Genomic DNA, 20,710 nt, shown 5'->3' with positions numbered 1-20,710 from the left:
GTCTATATGCAGAGCTTAGCTCTAATTTTCACAAAGTTATTTTAATTACAATATATCCACTGTGTACTTAGCACTATTTAATACATAATGTGTTCGATATATTTTATATGTAATTGAAATTCTGTGAAATTAAACTGTAACAATATAAATAATCTTCCAGGATGAAAAGTAGGTTAAGATAACCAAATTTCATGCTTTAAACATTGAGATAAATATTCCTTAGTGTATTAAAATACTGTATTTTAGGTTGTTAATCTTTTCATTGAATAATAAATATGAGCTTCCCTTTTATGTAATTAATGCAATCCATATAATTCAGTAGAGAAATGAAATGTTGAATCATACATAGAAAGTAGCTGTGAGTATTCCATTACCAAACTTAATTCAATCATTTCCACAGACTTATGGAAAATGTTATTCACCTCTTGGGGAAAACTTTTGGCAGTGAAATGTAGTTTTGCTTGGCATACATTTTGAATTGCTTGAATCTTTGGTAGTTATTCTCTTTTGAGAGGGGAGAGCATTGCAGAAAGGTTGGTTCAAAACAATAGTTAGTTAGGAACAATATTTTATATCTTCAAAGCCATGTTATTAATAACATTAAATAAATGATCCTTAATATTATTTCAGAAATATTTTTACTTTGTTATAAAACCTGCATTCTAATATCATTGTTTGGAATCCATAGCCAAGACTGTCGATTTCCTCAGCATTTCAGGGGATCATGCATTTTATTTCACAGGTTGTTGCCATGTTTTCACACAAATGTTCTTGTGGTGTAGAGTAAGGATTATGCACTGGATGCCCAGTGAAGCTTTTCAAACGATACCTGACATCCAACAGCATAGCTATAGATAGACATTTGATTTTTATTCTTTATTTTACAAAGAAAACCTGTTAGAAGAGACATGGAAGAAAATAAACATTTCTTCCCTGTTTTAACATTCGCTGTAGTAAGAAAAACGGTTACTAAAGATGACAGAGTTAGACTTGATTAGAAATGATTTGGATTTTGTAAGTAAAGCCCTAAAGATTAGTTGGACATAGTTCTTTTTATTAAAATGTTTTTGTTTGTTAATACTATGGGACCCTATATCTGGCATCCTTGGACAACCTGGAAAATTAGGGACTTTGATTTATTACTACAGCCTATACTCAAGGTGATATAGAACTCCATCACAGTTTTAAATAATATAGGCTGGCTTCTGCTGGCTGGGTAGCAGCAGCAGCAGAATGCAGTGCGGACAGCAAAAATGTGCTCAGGGAGACTGGTAAATATAGCAGTCTTCCCTGAGCTTTGCTCTCTTACAGCTACTCAGTACTGAAGCCAGTTTGTGTAACGCTGACTTGGATATATTGGTGCTACTTGTGATCATGCCTAGTGTATGTGTATTCCAAGGGAATCTGATGTGTGTGTTCTCCAGAGAAAAGACATTACAAGATCAGGCCCTAATTATTTTATAATTGTGCAAGGCTTTAATTATAAGACCTTAATGACTATCCTCATTTAAAACACCTTGGGGACGTTGACTTAAATAAAATGCTGTTGCTGAATTATTTTCTTTCCTATAAGTCTGAGCACTTTCTTTCTCTCACAGGAATCTGTGGCTCCTAGCAAATACTGGAATGAGCAAAGTAATTAAGAGATTGTGAGTTCAGGTTTTCTGATTATCCTTACAACTGCTCAACTGGTAGGCACAGGGTACCCAGTTTTCAAAGCATTCACAGTGTGTTCAAGTTCTTATACTCACTGAGCTCAAATATTCAATGTATGTATGCTGTACATAAATACAGCAAAAAGAGTTGAAATGTATTTTACCATCAGCTGCTTCAAAACTGGAGGGAGAGAGAGAGGGCAGGAAATACTAATAATAATTTGATCAAGATCATCAGTCACAGATAATTAACATCAGGTTTCAATAGATCTGTATGCAAAGCACAGTCCTCTTTTATCCAGGTGCTATAAAAAACATCAATGTTGCACTTTAGTCTTTTTTTTGTCCTGGACTTGGACAATTATTGGCTCTTCAAATGTGAATTCCTAAAATTCCAGCACTATTTGGTTTTAGATTGCAAAGTATATCAGTCATTGATATGAATGTTCAAATCACTGCGGTCAGAAAACAAAGTTTTAATTTCTGTCCGAAGTGCTGACTTTCCTCTTACTTTTTGGTCTTCTCTCAAGTATAATCCTTTTTTTCTTTCCAAAAGATTTTTGTAACATTGATCTTAACAGAATATCCTTGACAAGTGAAAGTTAGATACATCTCTCCTATTAAGAGTTATCATAGCTAGTAAAAACAAGAAAGTCTTTTATATCCCCAAAAGCCATCTCAGTCCATAGAGTAGCATTGCTGCTTTCAAGCACTGAAAATTGCACAGCTTCTGAATCCCAGATTAAAAAAATATTGTTGTATGTAATATATGAATTTAGCAGCACAGACATCTTTGCATCTTCTCTGTGTTTTGTGTAGGATGCCCTTTAGACAGCTTTCAGCTATGTTTTTGTTGCATACTCAGTGCCTAACTTTAAAGGCTTTACTGTTCTCAGAACTTAGAAGCTTTGCAAATAATACAGTAATGATTTACTTGGGTTTGTATGATGATGAAAATGTAAATGTTGTGGTTTAACCCAGTAGGTGGCTAAGTACAACACATTTCTTTGCTCGCTCCCTGTCTTCCCAGTGGGATGGGGGAGAGAACTGAAAAAAACGAAGTAGATCTCGTGGGTTGCAGAGCTTACTGAAATTAGAATAGATTGCAGGATCAGCTTTTCATCTGTGCTCCAATTAGAAGCTAATCAGTGAGACAAGATCATCTTTTGTTTGGTGGAAGCACAGAAAGGATATCAGACTTGACCTCGTGACTTTCAACACATTTCATCCTTGTACTGCTCTTATAACATGACTGATACGGTAATTCCAACTCAAAACCAACCATAAACAAAATACAAAAAGACTTTTAAAGAAGAATCATGAACATCCTACATATTGGAGATGGGATCTTCTGCCACAGATAAGAATAAAAATCTCATGTTTGTACTTCTGGCACCTATGAATGCTTAGTCAGGCCTAGCCTTGACATCCCAGAGTCCTGTGTTTTGGGAGGAAAGTCTTGCAGCTTCAGTTACTATTAAGCTTTATAAAAAAATTAAATGAAATTTAGGTGAACTCCTAAAGAAGGATGTTATTGTGCAACACAGTTTCAATGAAAGTTCATCCTTTTGAGCAACCGATTCTCACAATCATCTTTATTTGAGGTATAAAATGAGGAGGGATCCCCATTGTCGATATTAGAAAAACAATGATTAGTGATTACCATAATAAATGATAATTGAGTAATTTATGGTTAAACTAGCTGGAAAGCTTTGTCGTACTGTTTTAAACCTGAAATAGATATTTCTGTATCTAATGTAAAAAATACCCATGAAGTGAGCTTTGATGCAAAGTCCATGCTTGTGCCAACATCAGCTTCTTATCAGGAGACTAATCTCTTCAAAAGAGGGGTAGGCATCAGAACATGACAAAAATCTTTGTAAACTGGATTTTTGTTAGAATCAAACCACTTCTTTTCTGTGAGATCGAAACTTGAGGTAGGAGTGTAGAAGGGAAGATTCTAGACAGGATCTAAGGTTTCTGCAATTGTTTACCATGGAGGAAATAAATTTGAGTTGTAAGGATCCAGCAAGATGAAGCAGCCACTGATCTGCATTTTCAATTTAATTTTGGTTTCCTAACACATAATCTTTTCAATTCTAGTTTCTCATGTTTTGGCTTAGTTTAGAGACAGATCTTCCTGTGCATGTGTCTGTGTGGGGGTGTACGTATATGTGTATGTACATGTCTGTATGTGTATATTTGAGACTTGAAAAATGTAAAGCCTGGATCCAAAAACCATTCATGTTAATATCTTTTGGCTTTATATCCATTATTATTTGGAATGTGATTAAATCTCATTTGCTTCACTGGGCCCAAAGCATGTGTTTAAAGTCAAGCAAGTGCTTAAATATTTTCCTCAAATAAGGACACTTTCCTGAATAAGAAATTAAAGTGAATGCAGTCAATGTGCACAGCAAACATCTTTTTCCATATCATTCTTCAGATCCTTTCTGACATCTGAGCTTTTGTTAATATATTTATCATTTTAGTAGATGTAGAATGCAGTACTGGTTCACAAGGACTGAACTTTGTAGTTTTTGTATAGTTAAAGCATATCACATTATTCTTAGAATAAACTTGAGGGCTGCAGTAATAGCAAAGGAATAGAGAAATATTCTTTAAAGTGAACTGTCATCTCATCACTGATCAATGAATTCATTAATTTCTATGAGTGAATGAGATCTGTTTCAGAAGCATAATTGTCTGTCTTTTGGTTTCTGAGGAAATCTTTTGTTTGTCACCTGTACAGTCATACATAAAAAGTTAAAGCTTATGTAGAGCAAACTCAGAAAAAGAAAATGTATCATTTTAAAGGCAGTAAGTTTTTGCCCTATTAGTAGTTGCATAAATGGTTGTTAAAGATTATATTCATATTTGTCTGCAGTTAGCAGTGGCAGACAGTTTTAAAATGAAGGACAATATTTGTGGGGTGAAAAATGAGATGTTTTCAGTAGCCAATTTTAATGTCCTAATATTTTTGTGATCATGATCCTAAAACAATTGGTCATGCATTGGCATTTTATTAATGTTGTAGTGTTAATAGAAAAATAATCTGATAAATATCTTCTGAATCTCAGTTTCAGTTAAGAAAACAGAGTTGCATTCTTGGAGTCTCTCTGTAACAAAGTCTCTCAGAAATAGCTGTCCAGTGAATCTCAGTTTGTGTCTATGTAAAGAATTCTAGTTTGCAGCTTAGAAAACAAACAAAACAATTGAGAAGTGACTGCAGTTTACATCTACACATTAAATGGATGTTTGGAATTTCAATTGTCTCAATTTTGTCCTGTTTTTATTTCAGAATGTATCTTGTTGGTTTTCAGCATGATCACTTGTGTAATCTAATTCTCTCCTTCACAGTCATGTCTGGGAATGGTGATGGAGTACTTCATGATATGCTGCTGCCTCAGTCACCTTAACCATCTCCGGATCTCAGAGTAGGGGAAAGGTAGGATATCCTGAAGAATGCAAGCTGCCTTTTAGGAGTTAAAACAATGATGAATGATGATACTCCTCTTAAGAGTGCCCATTTGCTTTGAAATCCAGTTCAAACGCCTGACATAAATTTTGAGAGCAATTAGAACCACAGCAGTGCTTTCATTTTTACATTTTCTCTTTAAGTTTGGCATTTACCCAATTTGCCTGATAGCTGGCATTTTGACATGTATGTGTGCTCAAGTGTTTTCAAATCTGTTTAATGCACAGAGTGCAAAATGTAGCTCCTGTACCTTTCAGCAATTGCAGGACACTTACTTCTGGCATGAGATGAATAGAAAAAGACAAAAAGACAACTTATGTAAGGAGATACTGTGGGGTTTTTGATATCTTTATAAAAGCATCTGTAATGATCCTCCTTGAAACTTTTTGGAAGTGCTGCAGCATGTAGTGACAACAGATGAATGAAACATGATATTTTTGGTATTTCTGCCAAGGTGAAAGGATTTCATTTTATTTTAAAGGACATTAAAATAGAGCAGTCTGCTGGTCACTTTGTTCAGTGAACCACCGAACTTGCTAAATTATCTCCTTCAGTATCTTGATAAAAGTTTAAGGCTGTTTCATAAACATAGATGTTAACTATTTGCTCAGATAGAAAAGCAGAGTTCTGTGTGACACCTGTGCAAATAATAGGCTTTTACCCCAGGGATGAGTGAGTCTGCTTGGGCTGTCTTTACAGTAGGTGGAGTAAATGGGCTTCTTCTGAAGGCAAGCTCAGCCTCCTTGTGGAGGAGGCTACATCTCTGCATTTACTGGAGGGGTCACCTAGGAGATTTGCCTCAGGTGAACCTTTGCTGTTTGGAACCCCGTGCAAAAATGACAAACAGCTGCATGATGGATTGCATTCTTGCCACGATGTGCGAGGCTCTGGCAGCCATTAGTTCCATTACTACTTTTGCTGATTATTTTCCACTGCAATGGCGTGTTGCTGTTTTCTATTTATATTCTGCTCATTTCACTGGAGCACAAGGTTATACCCAGCACGTTCTGCAAGAGCATTATTTGTGGAGATATTAGGGGTAGCATTTGATGCTAATTAGAAATGTGCAGATAGTGGTAGTTCTGGAGCCAACTAAGTCAGTAGAAAGGTTTCAGTTTAGTTCTATATATTTTGGACAACAAAAATGACATTCTGTGTATTTTGAACAACAAACAAACCGGTGGTTCTGCAATTGCACTTTGAAAAACACTGATCATATTTCATTGTCTATGAACGTAAAAATTAAAGACAATTCAGAGTTTCAAAGACAGGTGTTACAGTATATGTGAAATGTATTAACTCTAATTTTTTATAGTTGTTTGCTATTATATGACTGTAATTTATTGTGCCTGCAGCAACCCGAGGACATACTGGAAAATGAGATGATTCATTTCAAGTGTTTTATCCTAGTGAGCAAAATTTTAATCAGTCAGTTTTCTAATCCGAGCTGTTATTGGCACACTCTGTAAACTTGGCAAGGTCGCAGAAGGACTCCTTTGCAAACACAGGCTTGCATCTCAGCTAAATGTGTTTTAATTTAGCTATGTTATAGAATTCTTAAGCAGCGCCGTATAAAGGTGCTTTGATGAGTTATGCTGAAGGTAATCTAATAACAAATTATGATTTATATTAGAGTTCTTTTGAGCTAGAGTTGCTATTTCCTATGCAATTTTTTCTTACAGTTTCACCTTAAAAAAGCTCTAATCTGGCATAAAAGAAAATAACAGAAAAACAAAACAAGCAGAGAAAAAATGAGCAATGAAAAATACACTAACTACTGTCTTTTTGTCACTTTTATGAATTCTTTACTACATTGTACACTGAATACACTGAATATCATACCATGCAATAACAGCAACTGTATTATCACTTTACTGTCTCTCCTGCATCTTGTTTGTTTTTATCAAGGATATGCTACTTTTGAGGATGTAGATGTTAGTTCAGAAATAGTTAAGTATATCAAATGAGTAGTGCTCTTGTAGAAAATATTCCAATTCACTTAAGTGTTAGGTAGTAAATATAATAAGAATGGATAATTAAGAAAATTTTACTCCATATGTGAGATATGCCCTAATATTAAATGTGATGAATAAGATCAAACAATATTGACAGCTGATGGAACACCTAGCTGACTTCTGAAAATGTGACACAGACTCCTATGGTGTGTTAAAAATTTTTTGAACAGAGATAAAACTGAAAAATACAGGGTCTTCAGAATAATAGAATGATACACTTCATGACTGAGTAGTGTGATGAAATATGTTCCATGCTACATTTTTGACAGAGGGACTCAGTTTCTTTGCAATGTGAATGTGAATTTTCCCTCAGTTATCAGAAAGCAAGTTGCATCTCAGATTAACAAAACAAAAATTGAAAAGCAAAACAAACCCTCCAAACAAAATCAACAGGACATGCAAAATGGTGGATATCAGCAAATTATAAAAGAAGGAAAAAGGAACCACAAGGCATAAAATAGAATTTTTAAAAGACACACAACTGTTTAGTAAAGTATTATATTAGGCTAATATCTAAGCACATTGCTGCAGAACATGAGTGGACTAGTGGTCTTTTCCAATCTTAACAATTCTATGATTCTAGGTAAATTACTAGTGGGAAGGAAAGAAGGATTTGCAGACATTTTAATACATAAGTATATTCACAAAATATCTGCAATGCCTAAGTATATACTCAAGTGTAACCACAGAAAATGAGGATAAAAAAAATTACTTGTATCATCCATGCTGCAGGCCTTTTCAGTTTTATTTTATTTATTTTATAAATGTTATCAGTATATAAATTGAAACATCTTCAGCTTTGAATATTTTCCTATGATAAGCTCCTTTTCTATTCTCTAATTTTCAGAAGTTTTAAAAATACTGCTCTTAAGGCCTGTACTGACTTTTGGTACCGCATCATGCACACTACCACTGCATTCTGTTGTGTTCACTTTGTCAACCTTCTTTTCAAACAAGGTGGCAAACTCTGATTGCAGACTGTCCCATGCCAACAGTGCTACTTTACTTCTGTAAAAGTGACAAAACCTGGCAAGTAGGCAAGAGCCATTAAGAAAACTGTGGAATGTATCACAATTAAGATGCCAGAAATGCTGACCCTATATGAATGATTATTCAAACAGTAATTTTTTAAAGACAGATATTGATGGCTACCTAGAATTATGCTGGCCAGTGTTCCCATTTTCTCATTTTGCTATTGTGGCACCCACCCAATCAGAAATTATCATCTTGCTATTATTTTCTGAGATCATTTGACCAATAAACCTGTGGAAAACGGTACAAAATACAGTGAGAGTCATTAATAACTACTACCTTTTATGATGTATTAGATTCTTAAACCCTGTACTGGACTTCAATATCTGCAGCACAAATTTCTGAGGATATCTCAAATGCAAAAATTCTTGTACACAGGGGAAGCTAATGAGAATCTAACAGCTTGGGAATTAGTGTCTTATAGTAGAAATGGCTTCATTCTAAGAGGGAATGCAGAAGTTGTGAAAAATTAGGGAGACAAATTCAAAAATGAATGGGAGCCACAAATTCGTACGGCACATTGGCAACTACATGGAGAAATGGTGATCTCCTATCTTTCAATGCTCTTTCTCTGTATTGGTGCTTTAGTTTGAAATAAATTTTGCACCAGATTTTGGAGATGTTGCAACCATTGATGGAGAAATGACTTTCTCTGTTTGTTATCTGTGTAAGCAGCACTAGGATGAATACTCAGGTATGGACAGGGCCCTGGTGTTAGCTCTGGTGGCCTATTTGAGACTGTGGTGGTGTGACTGGTAATGATTTAACTGCTCTTTCCTGCCAACACAGGCATTTCTGCCAGCTGCCCTGGGGGAGAAGCTGCCCTGACTGTGGCTGCAGGTGGGCTGGTCTTGGCCATGGGGCAGGCCTGGCTGCCCCTAGTTAACCTTGTGCTCTTCAGGCACTCTGCTTTCCATGTAGCACTCCATGCAGGCATGGGAGGTGTTGTGGGGCGATGCTATAAAGACTCTGAGGGTTGAGAGAGCCAAACTTGATGCGCTGCAGTCCCTCCTGCAAGCAGCAGGGCTGGAAACGAAACAGGTCCAGCTACTTGCAATCAGTTCACTCTGAGAAGCAAGGTGAACAGATGCAAGTACAAATCACCTGTATGACACAGGAGGGTTGATTGTGATGGTGGCACAGGGCTGCATCCATCCATGTGGCACAATGAGGAAGGCTGTAAAGCCGTGGGATGGCCGCTGTGCTGGGATTGGCTGGGCCTCAGGTGGCAGGTGGTGGGACAGTTGGTAGCAGGGTGTCAGTTGGTGTGAGGTGAGTAACTGCATTGAGGAGATGTATACGTGTATCTAGATGTATAGAGGGGAGTGAGTGTATGGCTGTGTGGTGCTGAGCTGCCGCTGGGTCAAACCATACTGCCTTTAAATGTAAAATCCCACACAACTGCTTAGAGGCGACTGTCAGCAGAGTGCATGCACTTCTTTTAAGGCCCTGCTTAAGCACTTCCACAAAACAACAGCACATGGCACCATGTTCTGCAAATGCATGTAGAGATTGACTTTCCCTAGCTCGTTTTGACCTGGTATCTTTTTCCTGTCTGAAAAATCCCTGCCATTTGTGTGTGTGTGTGTGTGTTTTGTTTTTTTTTTTCCCCTGAAGAGTTTTTCAGAAGTTGACGTATTAAGTTCTGACAACTAAAACAAATCACTGAGCCATTTTAATAAATACTGTATTGTCATGTATTTGCAATCTGATTTAGTTGGTGATTCATCAGTTTAGCTTTCAATATACATAATACTGATATGATTTAGTAGATCATAAATTTGATTCAAAGGATGTATTAGATTTGGTAGGTCCTGACTTCAGCTCAGCATAGGATGACTTTATCTGTCTTATGAGGATATATGTGATTTCTAAAAAGAATGTATCTCTTGCTGAAAAATACTCCACTGAAAAGGGAAGAAAATAATTTATTGCAGGGGATGAAACATTCATTTCAGGAACCTGAGTATAGAAATTACCCACATTTATATAAGAATTTCACAGCAAATCAATATATTGTGCGTGTCTTCACATTCCAAATACTGAATGTATTATTTTGACCATCATAACTTCACTGCATGTACTGCTGAGTTCTAAACTGAAAAGCACTTTGCTCTGTAGAATTGAAAAATCAATTTAGCATAAGGTGATCTCATTAAATTCTATTTATCCAAGATTACAACAATCTAGTAGGAGATGGAGAGTGAAAGTAATTGTTCTTTTATTAATCTAAGTAACTTGTTAGAAGAAAAACCACTGATTAAGAGGCTGTTAGTTCTTGACTTCTTATAACTTAAATCTTCCAGGACCTACTTTAGGAGGTTCTGGTTTCATTGATGTGCTTGATATCATAAGCAACTATTGCCATACCTTGCTCAAGACGCAGCACCAAGATGAAGTAAAAGGTTAGCATGATGTGTTAGTATTATACATTTCTATAGGAAAGTTAACATTTTTGACATGTTCTGTTTTTGTGCTGTCTTGCCAACTGCTGATATAATAACAGAATTTAGACAGCCCTTTATTTTAGAAATGTAGTACAGCATTTCAAAGATACAGTGCAGTCCCCCATGACATCATAAAAGCTACCTCGGAAGCCAGATCTCAGGCTTCTCTGTGTGTGAAGGTTCTGTTGGTGATACCTATGGGTGCTAAGTCACTGCATCCTTTTTACATGCAAGATTGTAATATTTCCAGCTGCAGGCTGCAGGATAAAAGGGAAACTCACTACAAGGAGGTCTGGATTTTGGCATGATACAGCAACATCTATATAATGAAGATGCCCTTGGATTTGAATTTTCTCCCTGATTTTTCAGATTTCAAATCTGTGGTTTTGATTTTTATCTTCCTTTATTGGTAAGCTATCAGGTTGCAGAATACTGCAGTATACAATACAGGACATTTAAAATGCTCATTAAATGCAACTGACTATTGCTTCAACTTGCAGCTACAATTGTTAGCTTACTCAGTTCACAAATGTTCAGTTGCATCTGACAATTCTTATCTCCACTCCAGTGATTCAGTTAATATATCTGCTGAAGTGCAGTCATGCAGTCTCTCAAGGATTTTATTCGTTAAACTTCTAATAAACTAAAAAATCCCAAACTCACTAGTAGACTCTCACACGAAATCCATATATATATATATATATGCACATATATATAACCATTTACTCAGATTTTATGCAGTAAGTAAATGATATATTTCTTTATTTTGTGCAGAATAGTGGTGGCAGGAGGATTAAAAACTAACAGGAAGCTGCTGGTTTATAGATGTTAGCAAAAAATATGCAAGAATATTTGAAACAGATCAAGTCCATATTTTCTGTGTCCCAAATCCCATACTACCTTGGACCTGCATTCTACCTCTTTGTAGATCCATCTCTTTTGACTGTGTTCCCCTCTAGATGTACACAGCCTTTCAGGAGGCAGAAGCTGTACATTGATTGATGTCAGATGTTCTAGTTACTTTGATCTTTCTCTTGCATTTTTTATTTGGTGAAAAATTTTGACAATCTGCGCTTACTCTCTTCTCACGCGTACCCTCTGAGTAACAACCCGGTAAGTGGCCCAGTGAGTGAGATGTAGAGAGAAAGCCTAAAAAGATGGGTAAAATGAAGTACTGATTTAGAGGTATCTTTTTATTGTTAATTTTGCTATTTTTTATTTTATTTTACTGAGATCTTGGGCTAAAAACTGTTCTGCTATCTTGCAGGTGTAAAATTTCTGTATGTAAAATGCCACTGCTAAAAAATTTCTATTTTGCTGTATAAGTCCATGTCACTGTTTTATGAGGCTATATGAAACATCAATGACTTTGACTAATATACATTATCTATTGTGCTTTCTAAAGTTTTTGCTGCCAAAGTACTATTTCAGTGATGATTGAGATCAAGGACAAAATTCCAGTGGTGAAAGTCCCTTGTCTTCAGCCCTCAGATGTAGTATAGATCCTCTAAAGGAAATAAATCTTTGAAATATTTTTGCTAGTTATTAATGTTTCAGGCTTTAATCTTGTTTGGTTTGAGATGCAGAGAGAAAATACGTTAAGTGAAATTGTTTTGGAATAATTCTATGTGAAAAATTTGCAATGATTAAAACTGTGGGGGTGGGGGGGAAGAGGGGAGAGGAAGGAACAAAAAGTATTATTTTTAATCCTTTCTGAATCCTTTCCAGAACTACAAAGACATTTTTGTGCTGCTTCAGTGCTTCACTTTCACAAAAATGAACTCAAGAAAGGTAACTTTTCTGATTTTTTGAACATCTTGTAGAGTTTACTGTTTTGATAAAAGTGTGTTTTTTTGTGGGTTTTTTTTTTTTTTTGCTATAAATGATGGAGAAAAGTAAAGAATCAAGATAAACTTGCATATAGAGAAATTTATAGACTTTACTCAGTTTTGTACTTGAGCACACCCATCAGAGCAATGATATCTTTAAATGTTGTTAAGTGGTGTAAGATGATTCAGAATGAGTTGTTGTGTATTGTGATTTCATAGAGACATCTTGGTTTGTAGAGGATTGATTCTAAATGTTTCACTTTGCCGGAGGACAGATTCTGCAGTAGAGGCTGGAATGGTTACTGAAGTCACTCTTTTGACGAAAAATAGTTGCATTGGCACAGTTTTTATTTAGATTATTTAGATTATAAGTTATCCATGTGCCCCTGGCTGTGAAGAGCAAGCAAATTGTAGTTAACAATTTGTACAGCCAATAACAAAATATTTAGTAGTTTCCTTGCATGGAGGTGTAAAGTAGCTAGACTGTGGGGGACTTATTTTCCTTAAGATTTTCTATCTTCTAGATCATCCACGCCATGGTGAAAGCAGTATGGATTTAAATATTTCTTGGGATTATCTGTAAATCTCAAGTTTTTTCTTATTGAAAGTTTCATTTGCTGCAGAGTTTAGATGAACAGAGTAATTAAAATAATTAAGCAATACTGCATCTACATATTGGGGTTTTGGTGTGAAGATAATTTTGCACCTCTGAGTATTGAAAATTCCAGTGTTGCAAGGTTCTGAGTATGATTGTGGTTTCCAAAAAAAAAAAAGACAAAACCAAAAAACCCCACAAAATTAGGTCCCCTATGTTATATTTTGAACATAATGCTTTCTTGAGAACTACCTTGCGTAACCTTATAATATGAATATAAGCCTTGCATGTGCTGTTGAAGGGAAACTACACATCTTTGAATAGTGGTAGATTTCATTATCACAACCCACCCTTAAGGTTTCGGAAGTTCTGCTTTGAAAAGTGAAACTGCATGTACTCAGAGCTCCTACTAAAATCTCTCCCAGCTTTATTTTTACTTCAGTATTTTTACTACCTTTGCTTTGCTTTCCCCCCCCCCCCCCCCCCCCCCCCCCCCTTTCTCAGCCATATCTCTATTTATATTTGATATGTACTCTTCCCATGATGATCTTTTTCTGGTAATGTGTCTTGTTACTAACAGGTTTCTATCACAGCTGTATCTGTGGTGGCTGTAGAACCTGCTCAGTTGTGATGTTTTCCTGCAGTACTGCATTTTATCGTACATTTTCCTTTCAACAGATACATGTACCTGTTGATGGAGAAAAAAGCCACCCAAACTCTCAAAACTCTGGTACTTGTTTTGAACAGTTATTTATTCTGAGATTACTTGGGGACTGATGGCTGTAGATAAATGTGCCAAAGCACTTCAAAGTGAAACAGAAAAGTAAAGTAGATCAATTGGAATCTAGAGATAACAGGAGGGATGTAGAGGTTCCTGAATCCTCAGGAACAAGGAATAAGTGACATGGGATTCTGAAGGCCTAAGGCTCCTCTAAAAATATATTATCAGAAAAAGGATAGCACCCCATGGGGTATGCATTCAACTAACTCTGTTTTACTATCTGTGTTATCAATGATACTATCATAACAAGGGAGTTTCAGTTATTCCTTCGGAAGTTATAGTACTCTTTCTAAATGTAAATTTATTTATTTGCTTGTTACTAGTCATATCCCATAAATGAAGACAGGCTTTTGACAATGAAACTTTTGATACCCATTAATTTTTATTTTTGGAAGGGAACCACTTAATCCAGCTGACTTGAATGGTATTTCATGTTCACCAGCAATTTTTTTTTTCTTTTTTTAACATGCTGTATTTTTGTGCTGTTTTTCTCTCCAGCAAGCCCAGATACTTGGAGCTGACCCTATAGTTTTCTCTTTCTTAGCTTTTAACATTTGCTGTTATGAGTCAACCTGATATTTTTATTTCCCAAGAGTCTGATAGAGTAATGCCATTTTGGGATTGATCTGCAGCTTTGCAGAGTGTAGCATTGCCATGAGGTCATTGATGCTTTATTTTTGTTTTGTAATGGGTTCAGAATACTCTCCTTTGTGGTGCACCCCTGGGGGAGAAAAAAAAAAAAAAGCCAAATACAAATCATTTGGAAAAATAACTTTGGTAAACATCTTTATTTTATATATATATATATATATATATATATATATATATATATTTATACTTAAATACTAGTTAGCAAAGCATTCCATATAAACTATAGTAAGTTGATTTTGTATATTTGGAAAAGCTTGGGAAAAAAAAAAAAAAAGCCAAAACAGTGCAGACTCAAGTCAGGTGTGCTATGAGTGAAGATCAGGAGTACTGATAACATTATAAGAGCTATAGAATGCTTTGCAACAGCTCTGTTGTTCATATCCCCACTCATATACGCATAAGATGATGACATCAAGCTCAACTCTTAAGCTTTAAAAATAAAGAGCTCTATTTTGTCTGCCCTGCTCTGATTCTCGTTTCAGAGAATTAGTCAAAGCATAGGCTCTTTGCTAATGAGCTCAACCTCAGCCAGTGAGCCAAGGAACTTTTAAAAGGAAGTAGATTCAGTTTGCAAGACACTTAACCCACCTAATACCACTAACTCATGCTGATCTTGTAGGAGCTATTTTTGTCCAGTTAGTGTCTTTTATCTCTGTGAGAAAAGCTCCTGTCCTGTAAGGGTGTATTCACTTTTAATCATTGCACTTCTCTACTACCCAATAAAATTAAGACTGGGACTTGTCCTCTGTCCTTGTAGTCAAATAGCACCATTGTACCACGCCCACCTGCCTCGGCACTTGGCTTTAGTTTCCTCTGAACCTGTATTGATCCAAAGTCAAACTAAGAGGGACAGTCCAACTCAAGCACCAAATTCTTCCTGTCTGTGATTTGTACTATTCCAAACAGCATTCTCCCAGATAAATTAGCACAGCTCATCCTTAAAGATGGAGTTTGATCTTGGACCACTATTTACTTGTTTGTAAGCACAGAGACCTTTATAGACATTCCTCTGGCTCTAAAGTGTATGTTGCGCACTCAAAAAAGTACCTAGTACTGAACTTCTGAGCCTTGATTGTCTGTAATGCAGCATTAGCAAGGAGTGATAATAAGGAATTATTTAATTTATTTATTTAAAATAAAGCCAGGAGAAGACTCTTAGGGTTGTATTTTGGAGTGGTATTATTCAACTTCCAATCAGCTGACTTGTGGTAGTTCTTAGAGCTTCTTAAGGTGATCTAGAGAATGACTTTCAAATCTGAAAACCTTGTGTGCATGAACCACTGAAGCACAATCTCAGATATCTTCATTAAAAAAGAGGAAAAGGATCATAATATTGCAGTAATTAGTATTTTAAGAATAAGTGTCGTAAATGAAGATAAAAGCTAAATAGTTTGAATAATTTTTCCTGAGTGTGCCAGGTAACTCAAATACAAGATGGTGCTTTTATTCAAATCCATCATCCACTCATTAGTTGAGTAACTACATAATTCTAACTGTCGGCCCAGAGGCAGGATCAGCTGTAGCTATGCTGCTCTTGCATATGCTTACCAAAACTCCAGCAATGGTGGTGTTCAGTAGGTTTCTGTGACAGCACTCGAAGATTATTCCTTGCTGTTTAATGAATGTACTAGGGAGCAAAGACAGAATGAGTTTAGGTTGGCAATAACATTTTGGAGTTAAAGAGTGCACAGTGAATTTGTAAGGAATTGCAGATCCATTTGTCAGAGGCATCCTAGAAGAAGGCCTTGCTTATTGCATCTGCTCACCTTAAAATTCTCTTTTGGCTGAATACAGCTACTTCAGCATTGGCTTTTTCAATAATCATACTGGGAACTCCAGGGTCATTTTGAAAAAGTATTTTCAGTGACTGGAATTAAGAGATTTCAATAACAAGAAGTTTCACTACCAAGAAATTACCCTGCAGTGACAGTATCAAACTTTTCTGCTTCCTGTGGTGCATTCAGAGGTCAGCTGCACTGCATTGAGAATACAGAAGTGTGTCTGATAGAATAATAGGAAAACTGCAACCTTATAAATCGTCACAAAAGAGGTAAAAATTGATGTCTTAAGAAAATGGGATTACTTTTTTGCTCAGATATGAGGATAAGAGAACAGGTTATATTTCTGGACATCTTTGAGAAAAGAGAGTAAAAGCCCTGCAGGATCTGCAATCACATAAAGTAGTGTTTTCGTTGGAATTGCCTCAGTGTGATAGGTTGAAGGTGAACTATTTCTGCATTCTCTATCACATTTAGAAAAATTGTTTTCACCTGTGCTATAATTCTAAGATTATTTTTAAGTGGAAAAACCCATAAAGCTATAAATTTGGGAACAAGAATATTGATGAAAACCTTATCTTCAAATACTACAGTAATTCATATTTAGGAGGAAAATGCTCATGACATACATTTAAATACCTTGCTAAAATCCTCTTTGCTCTTTTGTTTCTCTCCTGTTTGCTTCCTACAAGATATCTATCATGGAACCTACTGCCAAGGAATTACATATATAAATATATTCATATTTACATATTTGTAGGTCACTTCACGTATTTTTTCTTTCCAGCAGAAATTAATATTATTATTATTTATTTCAATAAACAAAAATTTATTTTGCAAAATGAATTCAACATAATCTCAAATATGTTCCTGTGGCTTAGTATTTCATATTGCTTGCTGTTTCAGAGAATCATTTTAAAAATATATTATTTGGAAACATCGCATAGAATAATAATTATAATAAACAACATTAGAAACTTTATAACTTAGGAAGATGCTAAAGGCTGTAGAAATTAGAAGTATTTCTAGATAATCAGACAATGTGCAAAAAAAAAAAAAAAAAAAAAAAAGAAATGATTTGTCCTTACCTAATTATGAATGTCCTAGGAATGACTAAATCAAGTTGGAGAAATTTGAACATATGTATATGAATGTTTCTTTTAATTTCTGTCACTCTCTTAACCTTCTGAGTTTTCCTTCTGCCTGGTTACCCTATAAAATATATTTTCAAGAGAGACAGAAAATGTTGCAACATCTGCCCCTCAGTAGCAGATAAGGATTCATTTAGGATTTATATCTGTCTGTATGCGCTACCATTGATACATGGTGCAAGTTACCTTTTCTGTTGCACTGGAATCCAGCAATGCCTCTTTTATTATTTTCAGTGAATTCAAAGCTGGAAGGAACTGTTAAAATAATCTAGACGGGCTTCCTGTGTAACATGGCTGAGGAATTCTTGCACTTCATTTTAAATTGGTGGGTTTTGCTGCATCTCTCTCACTGATTTAAAAGTCAGTCTGTATCTGAAAATCTTACCACACAGGTACATTCAGACTGTGATTTGTTGCACGGACTTTCTGTTATTACAGTATATTTTCCTTCCTGTGGTAAATAGGAAAATGAAAAGTTGATAGTGGACAGTAGGGTTTACTGTTTGAATCTTTTTTTCTTTTTAATGGAGAGCATAACAGTAAGTGCTCTTGGTTTACAAGCAAGTAAGTAATTCAGTTTCTACTGATTTCTTCAGAAATATTGTCTGCATGCTGAGCATGTTTCTTGTCCTTGGATTTTCGTTTTTTTCTAACGGTATATTTATTTTAAACAAATAGACAAACAACCCACACTGTCCCCAAAATCCACTACCCCCCACCCCCCAGTGTAGAAACAACCAACCAAAACACACCCACACCAGCACTCCTCATCCATTCTGCAGTCCCAAGTAATATTCCCTTTAACCCAATTTAATGTCTTCATGCACTGCTTCATACTCTTCAGATCTGAATTTGTTTCACTCTTTATTTGACTGACTAATCCAAATTTATTTCTCCTCTCCCCTCCCCCCCTTTTTTTTTTATGATGAGAAAAAAATGATTCTTCAGTGTTTTCAGCTGGTGACTAAATTCATTTTTCAACCCATTCCTAACATGAGTGGTGAAAAGCAACAGCTTTTTCTTAACTGTGCTATTGTCTATTTGCCCTTTTTCCTGGAAATTAACATTACCAGTCCCTTTCAGTCAACAGCAATGATATCTTTTACAATCAGCAATGTTTACATACCATCTATGTATACGACCTCTTTATACGCAGCATATTTGTATTCCTCTAAGCAGCTGAGACTTTCACACTGGCTTCCACACTCTCAGCTGATTTACTTTAGGTTCTCTCATTGTGAGTAAATAATTTTCTGATGCTCTTTTGATGAAAGTAGATATATTAACCTTCTCTTAAATTAGATTTTTTTTTTCTGGTATCAGATAATCTTTTAATTCACTTCTCAATCTTCCATTTTTTAATACATAGCCTTTTTTAATGTACATTCCAGAGTAAACCAAGTATTCCAGCACTGGTGGCATCAGTATGAACATGGAAATAGCGCAAAACATCAACTTCTTTTTAACATTCCTTTACTTTTGTAAGGATCCAATTAATTAATTTAGCAATAGCTTTGCACTGTGCTGACAGTTTCCTACCCACTTTCAGAATCACTTTTTTCCAGTTCCCTATCCTGTAAATGTGGCCTGCATTCGCTTTGAATGAATTTATGACTTTTTGTTTTTCTTTATTATAATTTGTCTTGTTCAGATGAAGCCACCTAACCATTTGAAACAGATTATTCTGTAGAACACTTGCCTCACTCCACCAATTTTTGCATGCTCTGCAAGTTTTGTCAGCAATTGCTTTGTATTTTCTTCCAGATCATTGAAAATGATACTGATGAATAAGGAGGTAGATACTATCTAGCCTATATTATAAGTACTGTAGTTTGATAGGCAGTCCTCATTAATAGTAGGAGCATAGAATATATTTTCAAAAGTTGTAGCTTATTAATTATTTTAAAAGAATTTCTAATAAGTTGTGCATGAGTTATTGTATTTAATACTATCCATCCCTCACCCCAAGAAATAAGCAAAAATATGACAGATGTAGAAACAAGCCAAATGCTTTAAAGTTTTTGAAGTACTGTATATTAACTAATTTTCTTCTCATGAAAAACTCTAAAGCTTGTAGGCAGAATGCTCAAGATACAATCCTCCATTTCCATAAATACAACTAAACTTTTGGGAAAGATGAGAAAACTGCATTTCACAATTCTTTTTCTTAATAGGAGGATATGTTTTATATATTATTATTAACATCGTCTTTTTTTCACTCCTTAAAGCCTTTGTCACATAGGTGTATTACTGTAGGGGGCCATCTTATTAGTATGTACAGAATTGCTTCTTTCTACTTTCCTTTTTTGGTGTTTTAGTACCTGAAAAATTGGAGAAGGGCTTCTACAATATGTAGAAAAAATTATACTTTGTTGTTAGAACTAGTGTTTGGGATACTTGCTCAACTTACCTTTTCTGAGTGTATATTTTTTGTGCTTACAAAATAGTTCAAATGTATTAGCAGCAGGAAGGGGAATATTCTTTATCAAACTGGACTTAAAGGAGCAGTCTTATTAATTCATGTTTTATTCGTAATTAACAAAATTATGCTACTTGAATAAAAATACAACAAAAAATATTACCAGGTGTGATATATCACTTGGGCATTTACAACATTAAGTGATATGCATTCATGGATTTTATTTTTTTTATTTATATTTTTATACCAAACATTGTTTTCCATAAATATAAGGTAAAAATAATTTTAATCTGATTAAGCAGTTTTTCATGCTGTTGGCAACAGAATTATCTACCTATACACAATATCTCTACCCATAATGGGCAGATAAATGTCTCTCACTGGTAATTTACAGTGATTCATCTCTTTAGAAAACTATGTTCAAAGGATCTGCAAACAAAAGTAGTTACTACTTTTCTACTTGTGCACCTGGAGTCGCCTCCATTCCACTTTCCATCTCAACGCTTTCCTGAAACTTTTCTCAGGTTGCCAAATTTGAGAATTGCTAAGAATGCATTCTACACTCTTTTCTCCTTTGTTTTCCCTTTGAAAATTGTATATTTTGTAGCATTTGCTGAAACTTTCTTCTAATTTTATGCCCACTTCCTCGCTTAATTCTACATCTTTCAGCACTATGTCTTTCATGATGAAAGATGGCTGGGGACCTTCTGTCTGTCCATGAGGATCTTTCTCTCTGCATTCTATTCATTGCTGTTATATTGATGACTTATTTTTGACCCATCCCCTGCAGCTATAGGTCTTGATTTTCATCACCCCTTTTCATAGTTCAGATTTGCTACCTCTGAATGCCTCCTTTCAGTTGCTGATTATAACCTCTCA

The 20,710-nt window shown here is 35.4% G+C and overlaps 1 protein-coding gene across 4 annotated transcripts in view; it reads left to right on the top strand.

Annotated features, from left to right (window-relative positions):
• Positions 1 to 20,710, top strand: part of IQCM (IQ motif containing M) — a 130,828-nt gene that overhangs the window by 18,473 nt on the left and 91,645 nt on the right. Inside the window, exons 2-3 of one of the 4 annotated variants that reach the window (XM_015861182.2) lie at positions 5,016 to 5,103; positions 12,356 to 12,418. In XM_015861182.2, the coding sequence (XP_015716668.1) occupies positions 12,404 to 12,418 (15 nt within the window). In that variant the 5' untranslated portion in view covers positions 5,016 to 5,103; positions 12,356 to 12,403. Of the gene's footprint in view, positions 1 to 5,015; positions 5,104 to 9,351; positions 9,453 to 10,465; positions 10,586 to 10,801; positions 11,037 to 12,355; positions 12,419 to 20,710 lie in introns of those variants that run through there. The other 3 variants (XM_015861183.2, XM_015861181.2, XM_015861180.2) reach the window with 3 other exon arrangements.

This window comes from Coturnix japonica, chromosome 4 (assembly GCF_001577835.2).
Source record: "Coturnix japonica isolate 7356 chromosome 4, Coturnix japonica 2.1, whole genome shotgun sequence".
In the NCBI taxonomy this organism is placed as follows: domain Eukaryota; kingdom Metazoa; phylum Chordata; class Aves; order Galliformes; family Phasianidae; genus Coturnix; species Coturnix japonica.
The sequence above is the reverse complement of the archived record's forward strand: the minus strand, read 5'-3'. Positions and strand labels throughout refer to the sequence as shown.